The 14,615-nt window shown below is 43.8% G+C and overlaps 3 protein-coding genes, 1 long non-coding RNA gene and 1 other non-coding gene across 5 annotated transcripts; 3 read left to right on the forward strand and 2 right to left on the reverse strand.

Moving 5' to 3' along the window:
* Positions 1-20: 20 nt before the first annotated feature.
* On the reverse strand, positions 21-826 carry LOC115746063 (flowering-promoting factor 1-like protein 2). The gene has a single exon (XM_030681783.2). The coding sequence runs from the start codon at positions 753-755 to the stop codon at positions 348-350; it is 408 nt and encodes a 135-aa protein (XP_030537643.1). The 5' UTR covers positions 756-826; the 3' UTR covers positions 21-347.
* A 433-nt stretch (positions 827-1,259) lies between these two features.
* TRNAK-UUU lies at positions 1,260-1,332 on the forward strand. The gene has a single exon. It is a non-coding gene; the product is annotated as a tRNA-Lys (tRNA).
* Positions 1,333-1,688: 356 nt separating this feature from the next.
* On the forward strand, positions 1,689-8,699 carry LOC115746023 (factor of DNA methylation 4-like). Its single transcript, XM_030681715.2, has 9 exons — positions 1,689-1,831; positions 2,875-3,963; positions 4,042-4,223; positions 4,662-4,730; positions 4,831-5,118; positions 5,366-5,575; positions 6,056-6,285; positions 6,672-8,259; positions 8,300-8,699. Exons 2-7 carry the CDS (start codon positions 2,883-2,885, stop codon positions 6,281-6,283), a joined length of 2,058 nt encoding a protein of 685 aa, XP_030537575.1. The 5' UTR covers positions 1,689-1,831; positions 2,875-2,882; the 3' UTR covers positions 6,284-6,285; positions 6,672-8,259; positions 8,300-8,699.
* On the reverse strand, positions 8,673-11,037 carry LOC115745883 (expansin-A4). The gene is made up of 3 exons (XM_030681503.2): positions 10,881-11,037; positions 10,255-10,573; positions 8,673-9,147 (listed from the first exon to the last, which is right to left on the reverse strand). The coding sequence occupies exons 1-3, from the start codon at positions 11,035-11,037 to the stop codon at positions 8,838-8,840; spliced, it is 786 nt and encodes a 261-aa protein (XP_030537363.1). The 3' UTR covers positions 8,673-8,837.
* Positions 10,512-10,880, forward strand: LOC125315669. Its single transcript, XR_007198949.1, has 2 exons — positions 10,512-10,658; positions 10,692-10,880. It is a non-coding gene; the product is annotated as an uncharacterized LOC125315669 (long non-coding RNA).
* Positions 11,038-14,615: the final 3,578 nt, after the last annotated feature.

Below are 14,615 nucleotides of genomic sequence, written 5' to 3' on the forward strand. Positions count from 1 at the left end.
AAATGGTGACGTCGAAATGAATCACGGTCGACCCTGTAACCATCTAGAAAACAAGAAAAGCACCCATGGAACCCACGAAAAGTTGGCGAACCGTCATCCCCAAAATAAGAACCCAGCATCAACCCCATGCATTCCAACCTTTAGCTTACAATACCGATGACTTTATTCATGTCCGAACCTCCCTATGCCCTAAAACTGCATACAGGACACTATCCCTAAAACACTGTGATTAGGACCGATGACATGGCGCTTAATTTGCTCCTTCGTGTTCGCTGCATAATTGACGTGTCAATCCAGGTGAAAGTGATTGCATTATCACCAAGAAGCTAGCTTAGCTACTGGAAGGGCTAAACGGATGGTGCAACGTTCGCGGGGTCGCGGACTTCGAAGAAGGATCGGTTCTTGACGACGATGTCGTACATGTGGAGCGTCCTGAGGTTGGCGAAGTCTCTGGGTAGAGAGATCAAGTGGGCCGAGCGGTCCGACTTGTGGAATTGGATGAGGTCGGGCTTCGCGGCGGCGGCGGCGGCCGGGTTGTGGTAGCGGGTCCAGCCGAGCTCGCCGAGCCGCTGCTCGAGCTCTGCGTGGGACCTGATCACGTGGTTGGCGGGGACGTAGACCAGGACCCGGGGACGGGCGCCGGGGGCGGTGGCGGTGCCCGGTAGGTGCGGCTCCCTCCTCTCGAAGGATTCCCGCGTCGGGTTGGGGATCAGCCGAGCCACGCCGTTCTTGTTGAAGAGCCACACTCCGGACATCTGGTGTTCTAGAGAGAAAGACAGAGAGGGAGGGTCCAGTTCGTAAGAGAGAGGAGAGAAGGACGACGCGTTTGAAGTGGCGAGGAAGGAAGAGGAAGAGGTAGACTGTGTACAGTGGGGGTTATTGAGTTTGCCTGTTTATATATAGCTAGGCGAAGCTTTCAAGTCTTTGTTAATCGTACGAAGGGTGTGTCAGAGATTGGTTTCAATGTGTTATGAGCAGAGAACCATTCGCAAATTTGCTGTGTCTAATCAAAAGGCGAGACATATATAGAAGGACATGGGCAATGTCTGACTGGGATTAACATGGACATTCATTTTTACTCACGAAGAAAGGTTTAAAAAGACAGAAATCATTCTTGAATTTGCTGTAATGGGACGTACGCAATTCGTGCATGGACTTTCGTTGTTATTTTTTTTTTGGTCGGAACATGGACTTTCATTGTTGAAATAAGATTTTAGTTTTCAATATAATTATAGACACATTACGACTTTGCCAGAAAAGCCGTCTTAGCTCAGCCGGTAGAGCGCATGGCTTTTAACCATGTGGTCGTGGGTTCGATTCCCACAGACGGCGGATATCCTTCGTGCTTTTGATTTTTTTTTTCTTTTTGGTTTTTTAGACTTCCCGACGTGGCGATGGACTAAGGACCGTATAAACCTTCCTCTCCTCTTCCACCAATTGCATCGTGGGCCCACAAAATCCACGGAATGGGCCCACAAGTCCCTTTTTTTTTTTTTAGTTTTTGGTCGGAAACCCACCCACAATCCCATTCACCTCTCGGTCCATCGACTTCACAGCGAAGCGAGTACGTCGTTTATCCCAATCGCGAGAGTCGGGGTGGGCACTTCCACAAACAGCAAAAAGGCGGAAAAAGCACGAGATTTCTGCACCTCCATATCTCGCACGTCCAGTGCGTGACGATCGCGTATCGTTCCATTTTCTTCTCTCTCCCTTCTCTCCAGGCAGTTGGCCGATCCGTAGCACTCCAGCGTCGCCGGCTTGTCCCTGTTTTAGGGCTTAGGGTTTCGCGGTTCGCTTGGCCTGAACCTGTGTGCGCCTTGAAGCAACAAAGGTGAGATAGATTACGTCGATGGATTTTGTGATAGATTTTATTTTGAGTTACGTGCACTGTTTTGATCCTCCAAAGAAGGAAAGGAAGTGAAAATTTTCATCTCCCCATGTTGATGACACCGTGCGTCATGTGTTGCTCCGTTCACTGGATGTTTCTATTCGTTTTCCTTATGTAAGACTACCTCGCGGTGGCGTTCGGTTTGGATCCCGGTGAAATGTAGAAACTACGACGATGCTGCCGTCGCCCTGCTTTTGTCCTCATGGTGGCTGTACAAGTGTCCTTGTTACGGTGGCCAGATTTTGTCCTTTGTTGTATCAGTTGTGTTGGTTGAAGGATTTCGTCAGGAGTTTCATCTGTGCATTATTAGGGTAATCAGTAAGGGGAAAGTGGAATAGCCAAAGAGCAAATAGTAGTTGTTCATTTCTCTGTTCTCTGCCAAGAGAGAACAGTATAAGTTCATTTGCAGTTATTGTTCTTAAAATGACAAAATACTGGTGCAAAATTTATCTAATGGGTTAGTTCCGATTGTTGATTAGTTCCATGCCTCATAACTTGCAACTCGGAAGTGCTGTTGAAAGCATCATTAGCTGGGAGTCAGGCATGTTTATCGTCCAAGTTTTGCGGATTCGCATCTTGCAATGCAGTTGTCGTTGTTGAGTTTTGGAGACTTAACTTTAAATTTGACTGAACTCATGTGGAATTAGGCCATTTGAAGTAGGTAGGTATACTTGCTGTTCCCTTCGGTCTGACAAAAGGGGGAAATGCAATATTTTTTCTTTGACTTTGACACAGACTCTGATGGCGGCTTTATGAAATGCATTTTCAATTCAATTCCTCTTTGTGGTAGATCAACATAGCTAAAATGTTTGCTTTGGGCAAACCCACGGGCAACATATTCAGTGGATGATGGTCTTGCTGTCTTCTCTTAGTTGTTGTGTCATATCTGTTTGAAAATATTTCAAAAAGTTTAGAAATGAAGTGGCTTGTTTTCTTAGATGATGCTCATCTTGATTTCGTCTTTTCATTTTCTCTTGCATGTGTAGGAGTGAAAATGTCCCACAGAGAAGACAGAGGAAAAAGAAAAAGGAGGTCTGAGGTGGAGGAGTATGAAGATCGTTATTATCAAGAATTGAAGGGACATACCATCAGGATTAAAGTTTCAGATTTACTTTATAAGTGCCCATACTGCAGAAGTGCACAAAGGCGTGATTATCTCTTTGAGGATCTTTTAAAGCACGCCTCACGCATATCTAAGGATTCAAAAGGGATAAGTAATAAAGAGATTGCCAAGCACTTAGCGTTGGAGAGATACCTAAGAAAGTACTTCTCTACGAAAGTTAATGCCGATCATTCCACGAACATAAGACTCTCGTCAGCTAAGAACGATCAGCAGTCAAGACTCTCTTCAGATAAGAACCATCAGAACCATCAGCAGTTAAGACTCTCTTCAGCTGACAATGATCAGAAGGATCAACAGTTAAAACTCTCTTCAGATAAGAAAGATCAGCAGTTAAGACTATCTTCAGCTGAGAACGATCGGCAGTTAAGACTTTCTTCAGCTAAGAATGATCAGCAGTTTGTCTGGCCCTGGATGGGTGTGATTGCGAACATTAAGACTGTAGTTAAGGACGGAAGATATGTTGGGGAGAGTGGGAGCAAACTCAGGGAGGAGTTGGAAAAGAAAGGATTCAACCCTGTGAGGGTCCAGACCTTATGGAACTACCGGGGTCATTCGGGACTAGCAATTGTTGAGTTTAATAAGGACTGGGTGGGCTTCTGTAACGCGATAGCTTTTGAGAAAAGTTATGAGATTGAGCACTGTGGGAAGAGGGACTTTTATGTCTCTAAGGACAGGGGGGACAAGACGTTTGGTTGGTTGGCATATGATGATGATTACTATTCAAAAGGCATACTGGGAGACCACCTTAGAAAGAAAGGGCACTTGCGAACTTTGTCCGATAAAGAGGCAGAAGAACAACGCAAACGGTCAATGCTTGTTGCTGACTTACAGAAGACGTTGGAGCACAAGAGCTCGCGACTTCTGGAGATAGAGAGCAAGTACGAAGAAACAAAGCATTCCCTCGACAATTTAGTGACACAAAAGGATGAAATGCTGAGGGCTCATAATGAAGGTATAATGTGTTTTTTGGGAAATGAGAACTGGCAAAGAATTGTCTTATGAACTGACTCTTTCTTTTCCTTCTTGCTAGAAATAAGAAAGATGCAGCAGAATGCCCGCAATAATCTCGAGAAGATATACCTGGAACATGACAAGGTGACGCTGCATTTGCAAGCTCAAAAACACGAGCTTCAGCAGCGGGAAGAAGAGTTGGAATTGCGAGAATTTCAAAATGAAGGCAAGAGGGCAAAGCTTAGACATGATAAGGAATTGGTATGAAGTTTCATCTATATGTTCTTTATCCATCTTCAGCTCACGCATAGACTCCAAAAAGGGTCAGTGCGGTTGATATTTGACCATAAATATCAAGTAACTAGATCTCATTATGTCCAAACATCAAATAACAATTAAACAAGTTACCTCCATTCTAAGCATTCCTTTTGTGTATCAAACAAGAAACTGAATGCTTGGAAAAAAACTCAGAAAGTACTTGTTATTGACTAGGTTGGTAAGGGAAGCGGGAAATTAACATTCAAAGGCTCTTATAACCTGTGATGCCTAGAAATGGAAACCTGGAAATAAAAATGAAAAAACAAAAAACAAAATGGAAACTAGGAAATGAAAAAAAAAACAACCAACTGCACTAAAAGGAATGGAGAAGTAAATCTTTTAGTGCTGCCACACAAAAACTCAAAGTTTATTTGGTTTCAGGTTGAAAGGGCATTTTTGGAGCAGCAGAAAGCCGACAATAATTTATTGAGGCTGGCAGAAGATCAGAAGGTTCTTGCTTGCTTTCTTTATATATATATATTTGCTTTTGACTGCTTAAGCAATAACTAGACTTGTGGCTCAATACCTTCCGCATTGCTATTAATGGCAGAGAGAAAAGGAGAAACTTCACAGGAAAATTTTTTATCTCGAAAGAAAACTCGATGATAAACAATCTTTGGAATTGGAGATTGAGCGCATGAGAGGCGCTCTGCAAGTTATGAAACACATGGAGGATGATGAAGATGCGGACCTCAAACAGAAGATGAAGGAGATTGAGGAAAGTTTAAAGGAAAAGGAAGAACAGATGGAGTACAATGAACAACTTAGTCAAGCACTCACTGTTCAGGAGCGGAAGACCAATGACGAATTGCAGGATGCTCGCAAGGAGCTGATTAAAGTATTACTTTATTCCCTTGTCTGTAATTCAGGCACGTGTGGTGTGCATTGAACAATCATAGATCTTTGTCATGGACTCTTTGTGTGTGCATTTGCTTTCGCATCGAGGCATAACTTACTGTGCTGGACATTTGAACAGTTTGAAAGCTAATATAGTATGCATCGATTTTCCCGTTTCGAGAAATGCCAACCTTTGATCTGATAATGAATTTTGAGCTGGCAGAAGTGATAATTTCGTTGCTCTACAGATTTTGGCGAAAAATGGTAGTAATGCCATGATCAGAGTAAAAAGGATGGGAGAACTTGACAGCAAGCCGTTCCTCAGAGCAGCAAAAAGAAAGTGTGCCGCGGGAGAAGCAAATGTAAAGGCCACGATGCTCTGTTCTGAGTGGGAAGAACATCTCAGAGATTCGGACTGGTACCCCTTTAAGGTCATAACAGATGGAGAGCATCCCAAGGTATACTTTACACCCAACTAATGTTTCCAGCATTTCTCTTACATAGCATTGTTGCCAATATTTATAGCAAGTTTATGTTGGTGAACATTCTTCTGCATTCTAGTACATTAATGGACTCTATGTTCTTTAGGAGGTTTCAATCTAATATTCAGCTGTTCTTTTAAGTTGGTGCTTTTTTTCTGATCAACCTAATTGCAGACACCTAGAATGATCTTTTGTCACCCGATAGAAGAGTTGCAATTAATAGGAGCCTCTACTACTCCATGTTTGCATTTCAGTATGATTAGTTTGATGTCGTGGCTTCAAAAACGAAAGTTGGCTGATGCATTTTGTGTTGTGTCCATTTTATGATAGCCAGCCATGACATGTAAATCTGTGTTAACCCTGACTGATTTTTACATATTGTAGTTTAGAAGCCTTTTCTGTCCATATTGGTGTCTCTCCTACTTCTCATAGTCTCTTTGTCATTTGGCTTCATAGGAAATTATCAATGAAGAAGATGAAAAGCTAAAAGCCCTTAAGGATGAGTACGGTGATGAGGTCTATAAGGCAGTATCGAAGGCCCTCGAAGAGCTGAACGAGTACAATGGCAGTGGCAGGTACACCGTGCCCGAGCTGTGGAATGTTAGAGAGGGAAGAAAAGCGTCTCTCAAAGAGGGAGTTGCTTACCTTCTCAAGCAATGGCAACCCCGGAAGAAAAAAAATTAGAGGTATGAATTTTTTAGTAGCACTAAAGAATGGTTATTCGTGAAGCATCTGCTGCTTGAGTATACATTGAAAATTTTTGACCTGATATGCACGAAAGAGCTATAATACGAACAGTTAAAAAGAAAGAGATGGGGTGGGGGACTATTCACCAGATTGCCACAAGTAGTTCTATGGTGTAGGCAAGTTCACACATATGTTGAAGCGGTGCAATATTTTTTAGTATTGCTTTTCTTCCCCCCCAAGTAAAGCTGGACACTCTTTCGGAGTATTAATGAAACATTGATCGATAGTTTATGTGCCAAACTTGCGTGTACTGCAAGCACAGACATTTGTATGGGCATTGTTTTGATCATGCATTCAATTTTAAAGGTTCTTTTGCTGGATGCAGACTCTTAATGTACTCAGGTGGGGAGTTTGGCATCTTCATCCTACTTGTTGTGGATACACATCTCGTGATGCAGGTGTCGAGTACTGATATTTGATTTCTAATGCTGACTGCATGTAGACTCTTGAAGTAGAATTAGGCCATTTGAAGTAGGCTGTAGGCGTACATGCTGCTCCCTTCAATTAGACTAAAGGAGAAAGATGCAATCTTTCCTTCGACTTTGGCAGAAGCTCTCATGGAGACTTCATGAGATGCATTTACAATTCGATTCCTCTCTGTCATAGAGGGTCGTCACTGCATCGTTTGCTATGTGCAGACCCCCACCCAAATTCTCAGTGGATGATGGTATTGCTGCGTTCTCTTAGATTTTGTGTCACATCTGTTCGAAATGATGTCAAGAATTCGTTTAGAAATGAGTGGCTTCTGGCTATGGTTTTCCAGATAATGCTCATCTAATTGTAAGGTGTGGGATTGTGAATTCTGAGTGTGGCCTGCGTAGCCCTGCTTGGGAATCCTCAAATTCCTATTTTTCTTTGGTTGTCGTGTTTCTAAAATTCTATGGAGGAATTCGTCTTCTGGAACTCGTCTTGGCCGATGAATTTCGAAGATGGAGAAAAGGATACTCATCCACGAGTGGATGAAATGGAACTTAAGCCGGAAACGAATTTCCTCATGCCTTGTAGTGACATGGGCACGCTATCAGGATTTCCAGAAATCAGGCTATTAGAGAAGGGTGGGGAGACGAACTTATCAGGAACTGATCTTACTTTCCTTATTGTTTGCCCCCTTACCATTAGCTCCATTAAGCATTTAAGGCCAACGAGGTCTCTTGTCCTAAACAGTTGGAACGGAACAAGGGTACGGAGAGACTTCGACTAATTAGTTTAAGTAGTCTTTGATTGGGCGCTTGAAAGCTGGATTCGGCTGGTTCGCCAAACTAAATTGACCGCAACAATGGGGAGGAAAGACGGAGGAGGAAATAGTGGGGAAAGGTGAAAAGAGTAGGGAGTTGGGACTTTTGGGGGGGCATCCAATGTCGGAATCCGAAGGCGTTTGTCTCCATTGAAAAAAAGATAAAAAAAGAAAGGAAAAAAGGAAGAGGATACGGAAGAAAATTGGGCACTTTCACATGTGAAGAAAGCATTTAGGAGGACCCGACCCCACCCATGTGCAGCTTTGGTTCCCTCCATAAGATGTTTTTGGTCCTCTTCCTGATGTGACCCTTTTGGAATCATTTCGTGGAAAATAATTATAACAAGCAATAATACTAGCAGAAATAATTTGAGAATCCCCCCTTTCTTTTATTACTCCCATGCCCTGCTTTTCTATCGAAATACTGTACATGCAGATGGATTCCGGGAAGCCGAAAGGGAAGGAAATACAAGTACCGTGTAATGTGATGTCCACGAACCCTCCTAGTAATTTCTACACACGCAAAACCTCAAATAGTAATAATCTCTGAATTGCTGATAAGCTGCCTCCACTCAACATCTCCATTCGACAGAGTTGGATCGATTCGACAACCAACCACGGGACCTTCAATTGTTCTTGCCGTGGACCACAAAACGTATTGATGTGTGAACAGAGACATGTCCGGGACAGACATAGTTGCGTCAGACTTCAAAACAAAGGAAAGAACGCTAAAAAGGACAGTGGTGGAGGAGGACGAGGCAAACCAAATTGCATTCCAAATCCGACAGTAGGCTTGACTACATTACACTTGCTGGTTACATAATGTAGATAAATACAACCTATAACCACATATATTTAATCTTAAATTACATGTACTCAAACTTGCTCGAGCATCACTTGTTACTGGTCAACTAGTACTTAGGTGCCATATGAGCTGCGGGCTACGTGCTTGTGCAGCCGCCTCGTCAGCCTGGGCTTTCTCTCTCTAACTTTCCTCGTCCACTGCCAAACAATCCCCCACCCCACTCAACAATTCACCCAAAAAAAAAAAATAATAATAAAAAGCAGAAACGAAAAAAGACCCACCAATCAAAAAGTCAAAAGGTAGTCTGACTCTCTGTTCGCTTTTACGTTCCCCAACCAACACCTTCGAGTTAAACATAAAAACGAGAAAAGGAGAAGCGGGGCATCTTCCGAACGGGATTTGGTAAAATGGCGCCATCCGCGGGGGCAAAACGGTGAATAAAGGCCTGCTCCTCAGACCCTGAAGTTCTTTCCAGTGAAGGTCTGACCGAACTGCCAGCCGGCGGGGACGATGTTCCAGGAGGTGGAGGAGCGCCGGTCGCTGGCGGCGACGCGAAAGGAGAGCGACTGACCGACCAGCACGGCGTTGGACTGCCAGTTCTGGCCCCAGTTGCGGCTCATGCTCATCCACCCGGTCCTCGACCCCTTCACGCTCACCCGCACGATGTCCCCGGCCCCCGCCACGTTCGAGATCAGCACCAGGTTGAAGTACCGGAACCCGTTGATGGTGAACCTTATCCCTCCCCGCTTCCGGCATGGCACCCTGCGTAAATTCACGTCGAGAGAGCAAGGGCATTTCAGTCATTTGAAGGAACCAGCTTTTTCTCTCTTGAACTCTTTTTTCTCTTTTGCTCCCACTAGTCCACGAATCAGGCAACTCGTTTCGCGCAAAACCTGGCACAGCCACAGCGCTTGTCGTTGACTGTACCGTCTAGTCCATTTATAGGTGAGAACACTCATTTCAACATTGTTGCCTCCGTTACAGAAAAGTTGCACAAGGTTCAAGTTTGAATATTCGACAGAGAAAAGTAAGAGATTCAGTTTGGTTTGAATCTATACCTTATCAAATTAAAAACGCGGGCTTAGTTTGCCGCCATTACCGAATCGAAGGGACAAAAAGGAGCAAGAACCAAAAACACCGGAAAAGACACGAACAAAGGGTTGGTCTAAAAGAACATACCAAACCGTCTCCAACGTCCGCCCCTAGAAAACAAAAACTTAAATCTCCAACTAACTATAAATGCATGTCTCAAACGGAACGGATTGTTAGTTAGGGAGACGAGCTGGTAAAATACAGTGGAAGGAAGAGGGGCATTTTGGTGAACTGGACTGGCTGAAGATGGAAGCTCCGCCGACGGTCTGACGAAGAAGCATTTAAAGCACTCACCAGAATCCAACCAACATGCAGCACAACAACCCAATCACCTTCCCGATACCCTTTTTATTCCATGACAGAGAAAAAAAAAACCCCACTTAATTAAGTATAATCTAGATTAGATAACATCATATGCCCTCTGACCTCGTACACCTTTCGACTGATTAAATGCTCGTACCAGTAAACCGGCATTATGTCGCTACTCACAAGAGAGACAGTAAAAGCTTCAACGCGTCTCTTCTGTAAGTAATTATTGACTAACCCACGAATTAACCTGTCAACAGTTCTCACCATACTCCGAATGCTACTCAAGCTCTCGGTCCTGTCACATTCTTCAACAAAAAGGTACGGATCTTATGCTGTTTTAGCATCCCTTTTGATTCCCAGTGTCATGGAGTTACTACTTTGACTTAGCAAATATCAGCGTAATGAAAGTGGGACCACAAACTGGTGACTAAATTGAACCGTAAAACAGAGGATGCGACGGAATCTCACCGGCGGTAAGAGACTGGGACGATGCCGGCGCGGTACTCGGCGATCTTGAGGAACATGGGCATGGCAAGGTCGAAGTGCGGGCGGGGAGGGTTGCACCACCCGCCGTTGTCGTTGGGGAGGGCGTAGTTCGGCGGGCAGAAGTTGGTGGCGGTGACGAAGATGGAGGGGCTCCCCGAGTGGCACCACCTGCGGTCGTTGGCGCACTTGATCTCAAAGCACGCCCCGCAGCTCAGCCCGCTGTTGAACAGCGCCGTGCTCAGCGCCGCCGTGTTCACGCCGTAGCCCTGGCTGTACAAGTTCCCGTACCCACAAGCCCCACCTGTAACGGTTTTTCCACGAGTGAAAAGGCAGATCTCGACCGAAAATGTGATTTAACAGGTTAATACTTAAACGTCATCCGCTTGGTTTAAACAAAATAACAATTAAAAAAAAAAAAGGACACTAATATTGCAGAATCTCCGAAACCGGACCGGACTTCAGTTGAACCGGGTCGGACCTGTTGTCGGTCCAATTTCTTTACCGGTTCACTTTACCGATCCGGTTCGATATTCTGACGAGAGAGTTTCGAGGACTCTCATGACCAGCATTACTCGGAGGAGATGGGAGGAGTGTCTAGGTCGGGTTACCCATGGTGCCGGAAGCGTCGGAGCCGCCGTAGAAGGTGGCGTGGGCGGTTTGCCAGGCGCCGCCGGAGTAAACGCCGGGGATTCTGGCGTCGGCGAGCCACATTAGCGAGAGCGAGACGAGAGAGGCTGCGAAGAAGACCACGCTTGCTCGAGTCATTCTCTCTTCCTGGCTAGCGATGCTCGTTTCACCGCGCAGACAGATTGAGAGAGAGAGAGAGAGAGAGAGAGTGAGTGAGGAGTGAAGTGTGAAGGCGGAAGAGAGGGTGGGGCTACTTATGGAGGTCGTCTGGGTTGGGCGGGCTACAGAAAGCCTCGTGCCGAATTTACGAAACTGCCCACATCTCCTCTTTCCCCGTTTCTAGAGTTCCTTGCTTTATTTTTCCTCTCTATTTTGTGTTATTGTCCTGGACTTATCCGAGAACAAATCCATGGGCGATATATTTACTTCAAATATAAAAATCTCATGTACATACACAATGTGCATAAGTTTCTCTTTTTATAACCTCAATTCCGACATTTTAGCCACGGGGGTCGGTGCATACCGAACCGAAATTCGGGTTATACCATATAAATCGTGCCGTGTCAAATTAAACGATAAACATCATATCGGTATTCAAAAGTGGCTCATAATATCAGGTTGAAATGAACGATACGTTAACGTATCCGCTTAAGTGCGTGTATATTTAGTGTCTACATAGATTAAGCGAGTCGGTTCGGATCTGCTTCAAAAGTTACCTGACTTGATGCAAAAGCATCATTTCGAGTTATTATTTGTTAGGCTTTCTTTTCTTTTCTTATTTTGTCGTTTTTGGGTAGATTTTAAAGGTTAATGTATTTTATCATGGCTGATATATACTTTTCTATATATTTTTTGACCAAAAGCCCACGGTTAAGAGTCAAAGGCTCAAAGCGCGGTTCGCAATACCATGCAAAGTTGCAACTTCAGCAATCCGTTTTATTAAACGGGGAAAAGGGAAAAGAAAAAAGAAAAAGAAAATCATATACTGATTCGGGGTGGGGCCCATAGTAAATGAAAAGCGTCCTTCCCGCTACCCTAATTGAATGGGGACGTGTGATTCACGCTCTCCTGGACAGAGTGCTACGTGTCTTCTTCTCCTCATCTTCATCTGAGGAAATTTTCCCCCCCTTTTGTATTGATAATAACTCGTGTGTAATTGAATATTTCAGAAATTTAATTTCTATAATTTGTGCAATTGAGTTACACGCTTGGGAGGACGCGCATGGCAAAACTTCTATTTCAGAAATCAATTTCTGATAATAAGTTGATTTTTTTATTTCTCCTCAGAAGTAGAAATTGACTTTTCTACCAAATTCAAATTAATGAAGGTGAAAAAATAGAACAAAAAAATAAAACTTAAAAGAGTAAAAAAAAAAGAAAAGAATGAAGGTAAAACGGGAATAAAAAAATGAGGAGCGGGTCAATAGAGACATAGAGAGCGAAAGTGGAGACTGTGTCTATGGTGTCTTTGTAAATTTGAATTGTTTAATATAATTTCTGGTACTACTTGTTTTTCTTTCTAATATCGGTATTTTAGTAAAATTATTTTTCTCCCATTTTCTTTTTTTTTTAAATTTCAAATCAATTGAAGGTAAAAAGGAGTTTTCGGAGAAAAAAAAAAGGAATGAAAATGGACTTTTACCCTCTAAAATGCTGATAAAAAGAGGCGACCCCAACAAAACGAAAGTTAGAGGGCTGTTGTACAACAATCGAAAGTTGAAAGCAAAACGCAATTGCTCCCAAAACATATCACCATCAATCACATTAGCATGATCGAACGCGTTGCATACAACAAATCATAAAAATTGAAAGATCGCCATGCACAATTTCACACATCTACGAGAATAGGGGAAAAAGAGCACTACAAATTATATCTATTACGATATACTTATCTCGAACTTTTTTCAAGACATCAGAAACCCAAAACTATGCCCATCGTAACATATTTACCTTAAGTTTGACACTGCGACACAAAAATTCCTAAAAAATTTATACCTATGTGACATATTTACCGTCAGTAAAGGTTCCTTCAGATATTTTTTAGCCAAAAGAACGTCGTTTTCATTTCACTTAAGTCACACGGGTGCCATGTCAATGCCGTTTTGGTAAAGTAAATATGTTATAATGGGTATAATTTGCGATTTTTGATGGCTTGTGTTCACTAGGATATTCCTAAGGGTTTTTGCGCTGAGGTAGATGGACATCAATGACCATGGCGCATTACGAAGCGTTGCTGAGACTAAGTGACGTCACCGGGGACATTCGGGAGAACACGGCAAAAGGGTGGTACCACTTTTGCTTATCGCAGGGAAAAGGAAATTAAAGCGCCCCGTCCGTAAAAGAGAAACGGCAAAAGTGATTCGGATGATTTAGATCCCTACCCCACTAAAGAGATTAGAGACCACAGATTCCCCCAATCTTTGTAAATCAAAGTCTTTTTTTTTTTTTTTTTTTGGGGGGTTTGGGGGGGGGAGGGTTTGGTCAGAATGTAAATCAAAGTGTACACAGAATCAATTCCTACCTAGAAAAATAAAGAACAAAAAATTCTCATCAAACGGAACAATTACACAACGAATTATAGAGAATTCAAACTTAAAGTGTGACCTCCCTTTGGGTCAGTCGGGAGTCGAGGCGTGAACAGCGGCGGTGATGGACATTAAAGGCAAAGAAAAATTTCCGGGTCCATCACAAGATTTCATGGGTCATGTCCAGCAAGATCCGAATTCAGTCGCAACCCCCCCCTCACCCCCCCAAAACAAAAGTAACCAAAACGACCCACGACAACAACCAATGCCACGGCATGGCAAGGGCAGGGCAGCCAACTACAGCTAGACGACACTCAATTCATCGAGAGGGGAAGAGAGACCGACACCGGATCATCCAACGTGCGGTGTCTTCGGGGGAGAGGAGCTGGGTGGGGGGACCCACCTCCAACAATTCCCCGTAATCATCGGGCCGTAACAAAATCTCGAGCCACTCCCTCCCTCCCCGAGAAAATCCCGAAAGGCTCCTCCGACCGACCCTCTACCCACGCACGAATCCATCAAAGCGCGTTTTCGGTAGCCATTGATGTCCGCTACTAAAGACGTGTCCTTTTTACGTAGCCCGAGCTCGGCAATCATTAAATGCGTGTGTCTTAGCCAGATTTAGGAAAATGAAAAAAATTTCCGTTTTTTTCCCTGGGTGCGAGACAGATGGGCATCGGATGCCGATTGCGTCGTCGACGAGGAGGGGGAAGCCCTTCCTGGCGTGCATTTTTGTCAACGCACGACGTCGCGTTAAAAGCAGAGCAAAGAGAGGGTGTGGGGTTGAGCGCGTTTGTGCTGCAATGCAGCGGCGAGCAAAACAAAAAAGGGGATCCATCCGAATCGAATCGGGTTACACCCAATCAGCTCGTTTTGAGTGATTTCCACCGGATATTAGTCTGGTGCCGGTAAACTGGACCGGATCTATTTATATAATATTTACGAGTTTTTTATTTCGATTGCATGGATTAGATGTAGTCTTGCACTTGTCTTTGTTTGTCCAATAAATCACATTGATAGTCAATGCCTCAGCAGTTTTACTTTTCACTTCAAAATAAAGGTGATTTTTCCTATGAATTTGTGAAGGGATCAACAAGTGATGTTGGTGCTCAGTACTTGGCAGGACCGGTTTCATGAATTCTCGATTCTAGGATGAGAATCATCCGCTTTGAAACCAATCACCCCCTGCTG

The sequence above is a fragment of the Rhodamnia argentea genome, chromosome 6 (assembly GCF_020921035.1).
Source record: "Rhodamnia argentea isolate NSW1041297 chromosome 6, ASM2092103v1, whole genome shotgun sequence".
NCBI classification, from domain to species: Eukaryota; Viridiplantae; Streptophyta; class Magnoliopsida; order Myrtales; family Myrtaceae; genus Rhodamnia; species Rhodamnia argentea.

Excerpts from the sequence above, each read along its gene's own strand:
- LOC115746063 (XM_030681783.2), bottom strand. The coding sequence starts at position 755 with ATGTCCGGAGTGTGGCTCTTCAACAAGAACGGCGTGGCTCGGCTGATC.
- LOC115746023 (XM_030681715.2), top strand. The coding sequence starts at position 2,883 with ATGTCCCACAGAGAAGACAGAGGAAAAAGAAAAAGGAGGTCTGAGGTG. Across the intron at positions 4,731-4,830 it reads GGCTGGCAGAAGATCAGAAG|AGAGAAAAGGAGAAACTTCA; the intron begins GTTCTTGCTTGC and ends TATTAATGGCAG. Across the intron at positions 5,119-5,365 it reads CTCGCAAGGAGCTGATTAAA|ATTTTGGCGAAAAATGGTAG; the intron begins GTATTACTTTAT and ends GTTGCTCTACAG.
- LOC115745883 (XM_030681503.2), bottom strand. The coding sequence starts at position 11,037 with ATGACTCGAGCAAGCGTGGTCTTCTTCGCAGCCTCTCTCGTCTCGCTC. Across the intron at positions 10,574-10,880 it reads CGACGCTTCCGGCACCATGG|GTGGGGCTTGTGGGTACGGG; the intron begins GTAACCCGACCT and ends AAACCGTTACAG. Across the intron at positions 9,148-10,254 it reads GTCCCAGTCTCTTACCGCCG|GGTGCCATGCCGGAAGCGGG; the intron begins GTGAGATTCCGT and ends GAATTTACGCAG.